Source organism: Cryptotermes secundus, unplaced genomic scaffold (assembly GCF_002891405.2).
Source record: "Cryptotermes secundus unplaced genomic scaffold, Csec_1.0 scaffold160, whole genome shotgun sequence".
NCBI classification, from domain to species: Eukaryota; Metazoa; Arthropoda; class Insecta; order Blattodea; family Kalotermitidae; genus Cryptotermes; species Cryptotermes secundus.
In genome coordinates this window covers 409,891-424,946 of record NW_019745080.1, presented here as the reverse complement: position 1 = coordinate 424,946, position 15,056 = coordinate 409,891, and the positions used below count along the sequence as shown (strand labels likewise).

Sequence of the window (15,056 nt, the reverse complement as noted above, 5' to 3'; positions counted from 1 at the left end):
GGGATCTGGCCCGTGCGGTTGGAAGCCAGCGGCTTTCCGTTTTTTTTAAATAACTTAGGGGGGGGGGGGGTCCAACTGGGTCCACTCGGCACGACGGCCACTGATTGGCCTATTAATTATGATGATGGAGAATTTGGTGGAATGAAGATTGGCAGAGGAAACCGAAGTACTTGGAGAAAACCCCCACCAGCACCACTTTGTCCACCACAAATCACACTTGACCAGACCCGGTCTACGCCATAGTTAGTGATAACGTTGCTAAATAAGCTAAGAATGAATTAATAAATTCCTCGAGCCAAATTTCGGAGTGGTAACTGATCCCGGATGCTTTCCACGTTCGTCCCAATCCATTAGTTATGGCCGTCCGTTTGTCGGAAGAGGCTACGTGATTTGGGCTAGACACTGGTTTATTTTACAAAAAAATCCAAGTAAACCTAATGACATTCTGAATTGTGTCACTTGTGATTCCGATGGACGTTTTAATTCGGATGACTCCATTCCATTGCTCGTCACCCGTAAACAGGATTTTAATTATGTGTCTGTTGGTAGAAATGTGGTCCGAAATTCTTTGATTTTTTTCGACCCGTAACACACTATGGTGGACCGAAGTGGCAACTGTAGCCTTGAATTCTAAATTGTTTCATATTTTCTATTCAGCGCAGACTCTTCAAAACTTGAGGGGTGACTGGAGGTACTGACCTTTCGTCCAATGATATTTGTATTTATAATCGAGTACCACAAAAGTCTTCCCAAACCACAGTTGGAATAAATAGATTCTAAAGGGACCTGACGATGGTGCGCACTGTTGGAATCTTCATCATTAGTTTCATTTAACGAGGTACCAAACTTACTGTATGCTCTTCGGTCGGAGCGTAAGGGTGACAACCTTACTGCCATCTAAGAGCCAATTGTCTAGAAAATGTGGGAACCTCAACATCTCACAACCCTATGGGCCTCCACGGCCTGTTACGGGGATACCTTTACTTACTTTATTTTTACTGTATGCTCTTCAGAAAATGAATTAGGTCTTTCGAAAATCCTGTTTAAATGTAGGAATGTTCTGCACGCATAAAATACTGAACACTCCGATAATACCTAGGCCCATACAGTTAACAGAGGCAGCCACAAAACGGCCTCTTATATGAGAACAGACTAGCATCGACTTGGTTTCTGGGACCGATTTGTCCTCTAGCGTTTGCAGATGAGAGGCTGTAACATTTTTTCGTTAAGAAGCAACCCTGAAGTTATGGATCTTTAGAAACTTGGGATTGGTCCATCTTAAGACTTAAATCAGGGCAATGCAATGAAGAATCCCGCTTCGAGCGGGATCCGAACTCGCGGTCATTGTGTCGCAGGCTGTTATGTGTTGTGTAGTTGTTTTAAATGCATGGGTTAGGCTAATCGACGTAAACGGTATGCGATTTTTCATATGGCCGAGACGCGGTAATCGATGTAATGTGTTCGGTTGTAAAAATGTAAACGTATCAAGCTCGACGCCATTAAGACGTATGGGTAAATGGAGGTATAGCTGCGCCATTAACCTCGGAGGTAGATGGAGGTGGTCAGCTTGACACCCCTTCCGCTTTACCTCCGGGGGAAATAACCCTTGATAGGAGGCTGGGTGGACCCCAGAACCAGCCTGGAAAAGAAAAATCTCTTGCCTCTGCCGGGAACCGAACCCCGACTTATCGGCCGTCCTGCCCGTAGCCTCTTCTGTATACCGACTGAGCCATCGCCGCTTACTCTTCGGTTGTTTCAGATGAAAGAGTCTCGCTACTCGTGAACGCAAGATATTCTTTAATACATTTAAATCTCTCAGTTTATGTAGGCGAATGGTTTGGAAAAAAAGTATTAACCTAAAATACTGTTGTGCCCATACGTATAAACCACTTTGCCCACGTAGCGTCGCTGTGGAGTTCCAGGAAATTAACCTTGCCCGCTGAACCACGTGACCCCGCCAATTCAACCAATCGCAGAGTTTTGTCATCACTTTTCCTCATTCTCCTTCTCGGTTCTACTGAAGGTCACGCTAGCAAAAATAAAGCCATCCGATAACCGCATGCAAACTTCACCGTGTTGACGTCACCCGTTGTCATAGCAATGGCAAATGCATGGTTCTGGTTGGTGCAACATGTGAGCGGGGAAGCCCCGCTTTGAAATGTGCTTTCTGGCAAAGCTCAGAAGTGTTATCATAATAATCACAATGTATGGGATCCGGGGATTGACCACGAAGTTTGAGTCACTCTCTGTCGAATAATGGTGGGGCTAAAGGTGTCGGAGGTGTTGAGGCATTAGGTTTAATAAACATTGAGTAATGGCTGAATAGTTTTCGTTGCGACTGACATGTTACAGATTTTGACACTACGTGTTTTGACGTCAAGTTCGTTGTGTCTGTAAAACATTTTTTCCCTTCACACATTTTCATTGCTGCCTGTAGGAAGTTATTGTTGACAGGTAAGAAATTTGAATCGGTTCTTTTTTATAGTTGTATGCTGTTATGAATAATAGTGGTAGGTGAATGTGCAATGGTGATGTCAGAGAGAGTGCTGTGACTTAACATAGAAGTAGGCGTGGTGAATGAAACGTTTGTCGAAAGTAGTAATTCCCGTAGAAAGGAAATTTGACTGATCACGTGGTATCAGTCACTATACATAATCGGGTTGGGGCTTGTTATTACAGGAGATGGATAATGACCAGTTTTATTCTGTGTTTCGATGTAGTATATGCAGTCACGTTATCATCCAGTGAATGTGTTTACAGGATAGATATATTTTTGCCTGAATTGTACCAAGTAAGAAAAAGTAGTGCTAATAATAGGATATATTGAAAGCATCAGTACATATGTTAGTAAAGGTAAAGTTATCCCTGATATTGATTAATTAAAACACCATGCTGTGAAGATGTATGAGGGAGTGGCGGTATATCTCCATTCTTGACCCATGCACTAGATGGAGATGAGTGGTGAGCTGCACGCCCAGGCCGTTTTATCCCCGGGGAAAGCCCTGCAGTATGTGTTACATAGGAGGCACAGTCACCCGAGGGCTGGTCTAGCTGCTGTGGAGAAGAGAAATATCTTATCCCTGCCGGGTATCGAACCCTGATTCCAGGTTGCCAGTTCCATACTGTAATCACAATGTTGACTGAGTTATCCCATCTTCAAGGTGGTGTTAGTACTTTATATGTGTTAACACTTTGTTAATGGCATATGCATGAAAAATATTTATCTTTACCAAAATTTATTACAATTTTAACTGGCCTTTGTTGGGGTACATACACCCCCCCATCCCCCAAATTGATCTGGATCAGGCTCAGGCTCAGGGACCAGTGATGGGCCATTGTGCACATGGTACTGAACCTTTAGATTCAGTGGAATGCTGAGACCTTCATGAGTGGCTGAGCAACTCTTGGTTTCACAAGAAGTGCTAACCTGAATGGAGTTCTGTGTGTTTCCAGATGCTCACGGATTCATTTTGGTCTTCCCAGCTGTATATTACAGTTTATTGTGGGATCAACTTTGTAGTACAGTTAACCATATGCACTTGCAACATTATTAGTTACTAGACCAAACATAAACTGCCACTGAAGCTCTTTTGTATTTTCCCATGCTAGCTCCATTTGTAGATTGATGGCACACATTGGATGACTTGAGAGTTTGATTCCTTGCAGAGATTTTCCTCTTTGTTAAGAATTTGATTCCTGGTAAAGATTTTCTTCTTTGTTGCCATGCCCAGACTTGCTTCGAGAGACACCCATCCTTCTGTCTGATAGATAGGTACTGGGGCTGTTTCTCCAGGGCTAAAGTGGCCGGAGCATGTAAATTACCATTTACCATGATATGGTGCTAAGGTGCGTGGAGCTTTGCTACCACTTGGATGCGTCTTCACAGTGTGCATGAACACATGGGCAACTTCAGCTTGCAGTAGCCCTGACTGATACAAATCTTGCAGTAAGATTGATGAATAAGTTGATATGGTGTGCCACAAACAAACAGTAGAGTTATTTTTAGATGATAAATTAGAGGACTGGAGATTGTCTGAGGTGTGAAGGTCTGTGACAGAGGTGTGGCTTGGGATAGAAACTAATTCCATGTAATGGATCCTACAGAGTTGGTTTCATATTTTTACCTGATGATGAAAGCAGAATTAGCTTCTGAAACTTGTTTTTTTTTTTCTTTTCTTTTTAACAAAAAAGCAAGGGAAGTGGCTAGCATATTTGTCGCTTAAATGATATTGTCTGATAATTAAAATTGGATAGCTTTTCTGAGGTGATTTTTTTTTAATCTGTTGGAAACGTCTACATAATGGGATGAAATTTATGAATGTGATTATCATAAAGCGTAGCCCACGTAGACTGAATACAGGAGGGTTTTTCAATTTTACAGACAGAATTGAAACCACTCTTAGTCACCAAATTCATATTAAGGTTGCCAGCCAATTCTTATTAACAAGACATCAAGACTAGTTAGTCCACTTGTAAGTAGTAGTGAGATATACTGGGATGGAACCAGTGGAAGTCACTGATTGTAAGAAATTCAAGATATCTGTATTCATTTATAAACCATAGCCCCCCCCCCAGAACATGGCTGCATAGGATAGTTTTTAAATTTTACAGACCAGAACTGAAACCAGTCTTAGCCTCCTAATTTATTTAATAGTCACTGAATTCATATTCAGCGTGCTAAACAGTCTGACAAGTTAGTCCACTTGTGAGTAGTGGTGAAGTAAGATACCAGGATGAAACCACAGGAAGTCAGATGATTGTCAGAAATTCAAGAGACTCCATATTCATATTGTGAACCATGCAAAAGAAACCTGTATGTGTGTTTGATATTCAGCTGAATTAATTTATTTTAATGTGACTACTGGGATATGATGCCATATGGTCTGGTAACCTCTTTTACCTTGAAGGGAGTAAACATCAACGGGCATATGTGGTGTCGCATCCAGGAGACAGTAGAGAGTAGACAGTAATTTTCATTAGTCACTGCGGTGAGAATCTCTAATCTCACATGAATTGTTGCATACTTTGCTTTATACCATATGTAGGAGCTGGGGTAGCATGATCAAGTCTAGTGACAGGCTGCAGACTGGATGACAGATGATTTGGAGTTAGATTCCTATCAGTGACAAACTTGGCTCCTGGGTCTAATGAGTATTAGGGGCTCTGTAATTTTAATGTCACTAGGGAATGGAACTGACCACTCATGTCTGTTTAATGCTATGGTTAATATGTAATCTATCCTTCTAGTCATGGGCAGGGAAAGTTAAGTTATTATAGTGACAGGCTAGAGGCTGGACAGGAGGAGTTTGATGCAGAGGTCAATGATAGAGCTATATTGCTACTCTCCCATACGAGCAACTTTACCTTTATACTTCAGTAATAAGACTGGAAATTAAAATTATGGAAACTATTTCATTCAAGTACCCCAGTTAGAAAGATACATACTTGTTGCACACATGCTGTCTTCGAACCGGCAGAGTTACTATTACTGTACAATACATATAAAAGAGTAAATCTGATTTGTTTCACCTGTTTTCAGATACTATGCCTTTAGGAAGTGTCCTGCAGTTCCCCTTGCTGAGTCTAAATGAGTTCGATGAACCATATGTAAGTATGCAGACATGAGATTTGTCACTTCATTTGCTAAGATAGAGGCAGTCAAGTTCCTCAGAATACAAAATATGGTGCCATAATGCAGAAACTGCAATCCATTCTTCACCACTGTGGAAAACTCCAGAGCTCATAAAAATTATGAGTATTTACATTCAGTGAAATTTTTGTTTCATTTTACTCAGCCTCTAACAGAAATGAGTACCAGGAATTAAGTAAATAATTTTCCTGAGGAGTAAAGCACAGCCGGCACGTAAGGCTGACAACCTTACCGCCATCTTTGAGCTGATTGTCTAGAAAGCGTGGGACCCTCAACGTCTCACAACCCTATGGGCCTTCGCGGCCTGGTACAGGGATAGCTTTACTTTACTTTTACTCTGTGGCTATAGTCCGCAAGTGAACTATACCGACCGAGCATTTATGTAACATATTTAATTTAAAATAATTGCATCTTCATTGAGTACTTCACTTGCAGAGTTGAAGGTAGTAGATACCTTATCTTATTCTCATTTGTTCCACCACATCTGCCAGTGCTGGAAACACTAGTTAGTGTTTTTAATTGTGTATAAGAGAATATTATTTAACCTAGTGGTATGAAGTACTGTTCTGTTCCTTTGAAAGCCATGTTCATGCCTCAGTTCTGAGACACTTGATTTTATTATGCATTTACATGACATATACATGAGATATTAAATTCAGATACTTTTAGGTTACAGTGAATATGGGGCAATTCGCAGACTAGATTTTAAAGGGTTCTGATGGTGGCGTATAACACAGAATTTTCTAGTATACCAGACAATGGAAAAAGTCCAAAAACCGATTACTTCTGTGTGTCAATTTGAAGAGTGTTTACAGAACTGGTAAAATTGTATGTGCAAGTGTTGTACATGTTGTTATTGTCTTTGATGGCCTAAAATGCACATGTTTTTCTCCAGGCATCTGAGAAAATTGACTATACCTTACACTTATGTACATTCAATATGGTTTCCACTAGAAGCTGCCGCCAAAGTGTGATGTAATTGTACTTGCCTGAGCTACAGAGTCGTTTGTCTAATGAAACTTTGATTATGTTGCTGAGTGCAAGAATTCTACTATGATAGATTATTAAGCAGGGTACAAATGCAGTCTGCAACACTTCAACTGCTGTTGGTGCTACTAGTGATATTTTCTTAAGTAAGGTAAACGGTATCCCTTGGGTAAGAGGCTGGGTGGGCCCCAAAGCTGGTCTGGACTACATGGAGAAGAGAAAATTATTGACCCTACTGGGACTTGAACTCTGACCCCTCATTTGTGTATTCCATAGCCAGTTGCTATACTGAATGTGCTGTCCCAGCTCCTCGTAAGTAAGGTATTGATTTTAAAAATACTGTGCCTAAAGGCTTTGGGCGTGTCATTAGGTAGTTATTTAGATTGTAATATCATCATTTTAAAGTTACCATATTAGTAGTTATCAACATAAATGGTGACCTAAACCCCCTTGCCAGAGATCTCCTTAAACCCGCAGGGCTTTCCTACTGTAAGAGCACCTACTCAAGATGGTATATTGTCAAAGAAAGCACAGCACATATTATACTGGTGATGCATATGTTTCTTCTATTGGATATATCCGTTTTGAAACCTAGGAAGGACTGCTTATCCTAAGGTCTCATGTGATTTTTCCTCATTTGCTTCAAGTGAGTACTGTGTTCGATATTGGCACCAGTGGTTTCGTCCACATTCATTGTTCATGGTTGATGTGCTGTATTTCATTGACCACTACTACACCTCAGCAATTGAAACAGCATTACAATATCAGCAAACATGTAAAAATGATTGTTGTTCATAGGGTGATTATGATTGTTATTCTTACAGCCTGTACGGGAAGATTCCAGTAATTATATGGCATACAATTGGACGGGAGACGAAACAAATTCCTGGGAAAACAGCGAGAGCTGTGAGCATTTTGTACCCTCCACAGCTCTTCACAAGACATTATCCTTTCAGTTTCTACCAAGTAAGTTTAACTGGTCAGGCATATGGACAACAGTAATCATAAATATTTAAATTTAAACTTGAATTTTCTGCAGTTGTTTTAGTTAGTACCATTTACAGGTTGGGCATAGACTACTGTTATAAGCCAAATAATGGAACACGGCTGTCATTAGTAGATCTTGAGTTTTAAAATGTTTATTAATCAAAATAACTTACTTATGCTTGTTACATTATAAGGAAGAAAATGATCGTAGCTTAAGAGCTATCAAAAAGAGAAAAGCTTTATGGTATATGAATGAGCATTCATGTTGGAAGTGTTTGAAAAGGAAACTGAATTCTGCCCATAATTTTAGTTTCTCATTCAGTGGTCGTAAAAAAAAAAATAAAAGCTATCCCCTGAAGGCCCATAGGGTTGTGAGATGTTGAGGCTCCCACATTATCTAGACGATTGGTTCAAAGATGGCGGTAAGGTTGTCAGCCTTACGCGCCGGCTGCGTTTTACTCCCCAGGAAAATTATTTAATTAATTCCTGGTACTCATTTCTGTTAGAGGCTGAGTAAACCCCAGGGCCTAGTGTGGCTGGAAGGATTAGGTCAGCTGAAAAAAAATCCAACGACCTCATCAGGACTTGAACCTGCGACCTTCTGGCTTGTAGCATAGCCCCTCAACCAACTACGCTACCGCGTACCCCCAGTGGTCGTAATATTGCTTTTATTTTATTCTTTGGGCATTAAGAATGGAGATTTATTTATGTATGTATTAATCTTTTATTAAAATGCTTTTTGTATAGTTTTAATAATTTATATCATGTGAACTGTTACTTTGATGGTGGTCTGTGAACAGTTTCATTATGTTCAAATAACTTAGAGGTTTGACATCATAGCATCCGTAAGTAAATATACATAATTTCTCCAGAAACTATTAAATTGGAAGTTGCAGATTTATATTAGTTTAACAAAAATTGTCCTGGAATTTAAACTTAAAATTATAATGACTGCAGTTAGATGCTGAACTCAGTTTGTAAGAGATAACATAGATTGAAATTCTTTCCAGCAGCAAGTGATAACTATTGGTCTGTGGATTAGCAAATACTGATGTTTATATTAGGGATCTAGCAACACAGATTCAGCATATTGCTGTAGTGCATAGTTTCAGCTGGTTATTAGGAGGAAAGAAATATAAGCATGGCAATGACAGCAGTGTAGTCAAGAGAAAAGTAATATGCAGTGTGAACTGGATTGTATTGAAGAATTAAAAAAAACAATTAAAAAGAAGTAGTACTTGCCCTTAAGTACAGTAATTTGTAATACGAATAAGTGTTTGCAACTAAATCAAGTTTGTTACCTGGGTAGTTTGAAGACCTATTAATAAGTATAAAAGATAAAACAACTCCGTCCAGTGTGACTGTTGAAGTTTTTACTGCTTCAATTCTTAACACCCCTACATGTTTCGGTTCCTATAGACCATCATCAGAGGGACGTCAGTACTCTTTAGAAACCACTGTTACAATGGGTCTTCTGAATGTTAAAATATATACACATACAATGTTTGTAACGCACAATATATACAAAATCCAAAGTTTTCACAACTACAGCGGTTGTCTTGGTATATTAAAGTTTTTTAAAACTTCTCTTATTTAAGTTAAAATTTATAAACCAAATAGGTTCTTGTCCCTTCTCTCATCGCCTTTCTTGACGGGGGCCAAACTTGTGTCGCCTGTCTTTCTTGAGAAGGAGCTTTATTGATATTGTCCTGGGTTTGTTCATCCTAAAAGGCAGGTATTTTCAACCAAAAGGTTATTGAACATGTTTCTACTCTAAAGAGTGTTAATATTGCATAGCTGGTGCTGTTCGTTATTCTTTGAAGATGTTTTTATATTTCAGGTGATTTTATAAATGCAGAATGGAAAACGAAGACCGTGAAACAGTGGGAGTCAAATGACATCATGTGCTGGATAATTTCAGTTGCAGATGAAAATGACCTGCACTCTGAAGAGATTTGTATTTCACAGTTCAATGATATAGATGGAACAACTCTGTGCAACCTGTCCGAAGCAGATTTTATGTCCCGAGAACCACGGTATGGGAAACTTCTTTTCAGTAGTTTGCAACAGCAGTTGAAACAGGAACAGGAGCAGCAGATGGGTAATATAAACAAATGTAAGTTTTTTTTTGTACAGACTATGTTAAACAAAAGTGTAAGATGTACATATCTCCAAACTATGCAATTGAGTTATCTGATACAGCATGGGAGTGAGCAATATACCCCAAAAGTTGAGATTTGAGGTTCATACAATGATGACCATAGAGGATATTATTCTCTGGAATTTGTTGCCATAAAGTGTAACAGAAGGTTACAGATGTTTTGCAGGAATGTGCTACATTATCAGGTTCGGCAAGTAATAGATGGCAGGCAGTGATACAGGCAGTATGTTTCTCTGAAATTATTGTGATCTTTCACCAGATTACATGATACCACATACCAGGAGACTGTACTCTTTACACTAAAAGTTACTTAACCAAATTTTCTTAGTCACTGTTGAACCAGTGTACACCCGTTCTGCTTGAAGTTTTTGTATAACTTTATCAAATTTTCAAAAACAGCATACTTTATATAAAAGTAAGGTAAAGTTGGCCCTGTGTTTACCTAATTAAGCACTACACCATGAAGGTGTATGGGGGAGTGGATGTATAGATCCATATTCTCTTGATCTTGGCACTGGTTTGAAGTGAGTATATAAAGACATAACTAATATAAAAATGTAGAGCTTAAGAGCCAGCAGCTGTTACTTGGAAGTTCTTTTTTTATATGGTGAATATTTAATGTAATACAATGAGAAGTAATGGGATAAATTTAGTGAGAAGTCAAAAATATTAAATTTTGTGTGAACTGTATAACATTTCAAGTTCTCACCGTGATGAGTATGGAGATAACTGTCTTCTATGTTGCAACACAATGTAATGTGGTAGAAAGTCACCAGTGTTTTGAAGGAACCTACTGCATCCATCATTATGTTAGAACCACGTTGCTTCTGCTGGTAACTTGTACCAGACTACATAGTGCCACATCTCAGAAGACTGATTTTTATCTCCTTCTGAACTATTTGGCAGGAACTGCTGTTGCATAACGTGCAGACCCCCCCCTACCTTTCCAGAGCCAACAGATACATGCTCACATACACTTTCTGCCTCCACCAGTGTATCCCTGTTCTCTTATAATGAATTATTTTGCTTATTTTATTGCTTTTAGTGCCTCCAGTTTCCACAATTAAGCCCGAGGATGGAGTCTATTGTCCATTTCTCTTGAATCTGAACCCAGCAAGCACACGCACCAGTGAAAGTCACCAATCCTCAGGTACAACTACATAATTATTGTACTAGGGAACTATTTGATAATTAGTTTAGGACTGATGAGTCATCTGTAGCAGAACTACTAATAATAAAACCATCAATTGAACATGTTCCTGAAGTACAGCTATTCATTTTCTGTCTTCATAACTTTTTTCCATGAGGTGTGAAGTTATGATGGCGGTAACTGTGAAGAACACCATCTTCTTGAATGTGACGCTGTGGCAACCACTTGCCACGGATTTTTATACTCTGAAGATGGAGGCGATATGTTCCTCCGAATTGTCGGTTTGCACAATAACTACATGACTCCACATCCCAGAAGGTGGCATTCTTCATTTTTCCATGAGGTTTTCTTTTCTCTTTCTTCGGTTTTCCCAGTTGTTGCTTTTGGAATGACTTTCCCACTAACAGTTTTTTTACATTATTCTCCATACAGAGGTACTTGTGCAGTACATTTTAACCACCAACATTTGCTTCCCTAACAGTAATATGAGATAAATATTGAAACTCTTGTGTAGGGTAATATTCTGATTCTTAAATTTAGTATGAAAATGTTATGCAGTATATCTGTCCTTATGTTTCTTTTAAATCTCTTTTTTTTCTTTTTTGGCTTATGTGCTGATCCATTATACTTTTGTTTTTCCTCCATGTTTGTCTAATTTTAGAACACAACAGCTTCTTTATTTATATAAATGGTCATGTATAGACATTTCCTACTTGCAGACGAATCCGAAGGTGGAATGAATGTTTCAGTACCAAATGTACCAACAAAGAGACCACCAGGACGGCCTCGCATAGCTGGACGTAGGAGTAAGAAACCAGGTAATTTTAGTAGTAAATGAGTAATATTTTCTGTAGTGTGTGTTATATTTCAAAAATGAACATGGTTTTCTCTTCAGACTTTGAAATGCATATAATCTAAAATTTCCTCTGGCATTAACTATAGACAAATTTCGGTTCAGAAGCTGTTATTAAACACAGGATCATAACAGTTACATGTCAGAAATTCAGGGCTAGGCTAAATGTCAGCAGAACATCAGCTATAATATGAGTATGTTTTATTTTTTTTTTGGCTAAGGGGCTTGTGAATTCCACTGGCAGGCCAAATCTTGGAAGCCCTGCCTTAGGAGGAGAGTCTGTATAACTTGAAGTGCACAATAAGCTCATGACACTTTGTTAAAATGACTTCAATTGATGGAATTGTTACCAGTACTTTCAGCAGGGCAGTTAGTGTGTGCTTTTCTCAGGATACCACTGTTGTCAAAGGGACAACGGTTTTACGCTAGTTTCTACTACATGTAACCTGACAGGAGATAACAAGCTTGTAAGCAAGTTTTTGTTCAAAGATAAAACGAATAATATGTAACATTGTGCCAACTGAAGAAAATTAAACAGGAGTAACCTTTATTAGTAAGACATGCATCCAGTTAACCTTGAACATTTAGAAATATGTACATGACATGTGTATGACATGAAGGCTAACCTGTGCATCCAAGAGGAGTTTTTGACAATGGGAATCGGTGAGAATTATTGTTAACTGATATGCATATTATGTGGAATACTGTGTTGAAGGAAACCCTCTCTCTAAGGCATACATGGTGGTGCTGTGACATTGCAGCAAGTAATATTGTTTTTACATCATTTATGTGGGCCAGGATAGGTCATTTAATATACTGACAAGGCTGTGAATCGGAGACACAAAATGTTAGGGTTCGATTTACGGCAGGATCAAGGGATTTTTTTTTTATCTACTCTACAACATCCGCACTGCCTGCATCCAGCCTTCTATTTATAGGTTACTGGAGGTTCATTCTCTAGGGGTAAAACAGCAAGGGCAAGAAGCTGAGGTTTTGTAAGCAAAGAGCTGTACTTTCACTCCCCATGCCTTCAAGCATGATGACATATTTCCCTGGATTTATCATCATGTTAATGACTTAAGAAGTGTATTTAGTAGTACATATGTATTCATTATCATTTGTATGTATGTGAAGTTATATACCGATTCTTAACTCCTGAACACAGTTTGTATGACCATTAACATAGTGTTGCTGATTTATTGAACTGATAAATGTTATAATAATAAGTACCGATTGAACATTTTTCTTTATTGAAAAAGTAATTTCAGCTTTAAATGGTTGACATTGGAGGATACAGCTTTAAGTAAAGTTCTTTTAAAATCTTTATTATAGTCTCATACTGGGGGGAGAACATTATGATTGTACTGAAATTTTATGCTTAAAATTTGAGGGGAAATGCTCCAGAAGCAAAAGAATGTCACGAAACTACACAATAACCTCCAGTACATTTCATAAATGCCAAGGGGACAGTTGAGATAGTTTTCCAGGTGCAGAAAGACTGATTTTATGTAAACACTAATAAAATTTGTGTACCGTGAGCAACCACTAGTATGTATTTGTAAGTTAAATTTATGTTAAAGTTAATCGGATAATTTTCCTTACTATATGGTGTCTCAAACTGAGGGTTGTCTTGTCCCAGGTATCAGGACCTACTTCAAGAAGTGTCACAAAATGCTCAAGAATTACGTAAAATATAGCTGGAGCCAAATAACAATTTGGCAAGTTGTGAGACTTAGTATCATAGTATCAGAGCTTTCAGAAAATGAAGCTGCAGCCAGCAGAACATTTGATGATTTTTTATGTGACTGTGCAGGAACATTTTATAGTTTCTTATAGATGTAGGGAGGGTGGAAAGCTATTTAGGTACCTGGTGTTACTGTACTGCCTGATAACCCACATTCAGCAATGTGCAGAACTGCACTTTTTCACTGACCAGCAGAGTTGGGGAGGGTTACATTGAATTTATGTATTATTTTAGGTCATTGTGTTGCAGAGTTTCAGAATTTCTGCCTCACATAGTAAGCTGTCAGTATAGGTAATGGTGAGCTGATTTGTTGGACCTTGAACATTTTGTATTTGAAGCATGTAAGGTTAGCCTCTTTTTTTTCTTCAACATTTCCACATTTACATCATATGTGGGTTGTCTAGCAACCAAACTGCTAGATCACTGAGTGTGTCCCTCTCATATGGTGTGGACGTTGGCTTGATACTATCTCTAGTGAGCAGGAATAACCAGAATGAGTAATAGAAGCATAGGTGTTGAAATTGGTAACAGCTCTAACAGCAAAAGAAAAAGTGGTAACAATGGTTCATCTTCTGGGTGCCTATAAACATACCTGAACCTGATGGTCGACCTGTTTGGAATTCTAATGTAATATTCTTTATTTAAACAGAAAAGAAGATTGGAAGGTTATGGGAATTTATTAGAGATTTGCTTCTGAATCGAGAATACTGCCCAAGCTTAATCTGCTGGGAAAACCATGAAGAAGGGGTTTTTAGACTTGTGTGTAGTGACAAGGTTGCAAAACTGTGGGGAGACCGAAAACAGAACCCTAATATGACATACGAAAAATTCAGTCGTGCAATGAGGTAAGCCATTTTACTTTTTGATTTTAATATCGTTTTTTATTTAAACAGAAAAGAAGACTGGAAGGTTATGGGAATTTATTAGGGATTTGCTTCTGAATCGAGACTACTGTCCAAGCTTAATTTGTTGGGAAAACTATGAAGAAGGTGTTTTTAGATTTGTGCGTAGTGAGAAGGTTGCGAAACTGTGGGGTTCACGCAAAGATAACCCTAAAATGACATACGAGAAGCTCAGCCGTGCGATGAGGTAAGCCATTTTATTTTTTTTTTTAAGTAGCATGGTCTACCTGGTGTCTGACACATGATCGATATTTGCATACTTGAGCCTGAAAGCTGTTGTGATTGGACTGATATGGCATTCAGTGTTTTGTAGATTGCAGGTTATTTTGTGTTCATAAACCAACTGGCATGCATTTTGAAGTAATTTCTGTATCAGTTTTGCAGAGTTGTGGCATGTACATATGATATTTTTATACCGGTGACTTTTAAGAGGGTGCATGGTTTCAAATGCTTTTTTAATTTTTTCACTGAGACTAAACCACTTTTATATGTTCGCAAAGTTAGGTACAGTGACATAGGTTTATTCATTATATTGCAACAGCAAAAGGGTATTATTTGTGCATCTATTAAAATATATTCGTTAGAAGTGAAACAGTTTTCCACCATTGCATGTTCTAATAGT

General features: G+C 38.5%; 1 protein-coding gene across 6 annotated transcripts in view; it reads left to right on the top strand.

Moving 5' to 3' along the window:
- LOC111874843 (ETS homologous factor) overlaps positions 1–15,056 on the top strand; it is a 96,917-nt gene that overhangs the window by 77,177 nt on the left and 4,684 nt on the right. For 4 of the 6 annotated variants that reach the window (XM_033755631.1, XM_033755632.1, XM_023870680.1 and 1 more), the window contains 6 exons: positions 5,540–5,607; positions 7,462–7,603; positions 9,465–9,740; positions 10,831–10,935; positions 11,655–11,753; positions 14,426–14,621. In XM_033755631.1, coding sequence (XP_033611522.1) covers positions 5,540–5,607; positions 7,462–7,603; positions 9,465–9,740; positions 10,831–10,935; positions 11,655–11,753; positions 14,426–14,621 — 886 coding nt within the window. Of the gene's footprint in view, positions 1–2,118; positions 2,455–5,539; positions 5,608–7,461; positions 7,604–9,464; positions 9,741–10,830; positions 10,936–11,654; positions 11,754–14,181; positions 14,378–14,425; positions 14,622–15,056 lie in introns of those variants that run through there. The other 2 variants (XM_033755634.1, XM_023870679.1) reach the window with 2 other exon arrangements.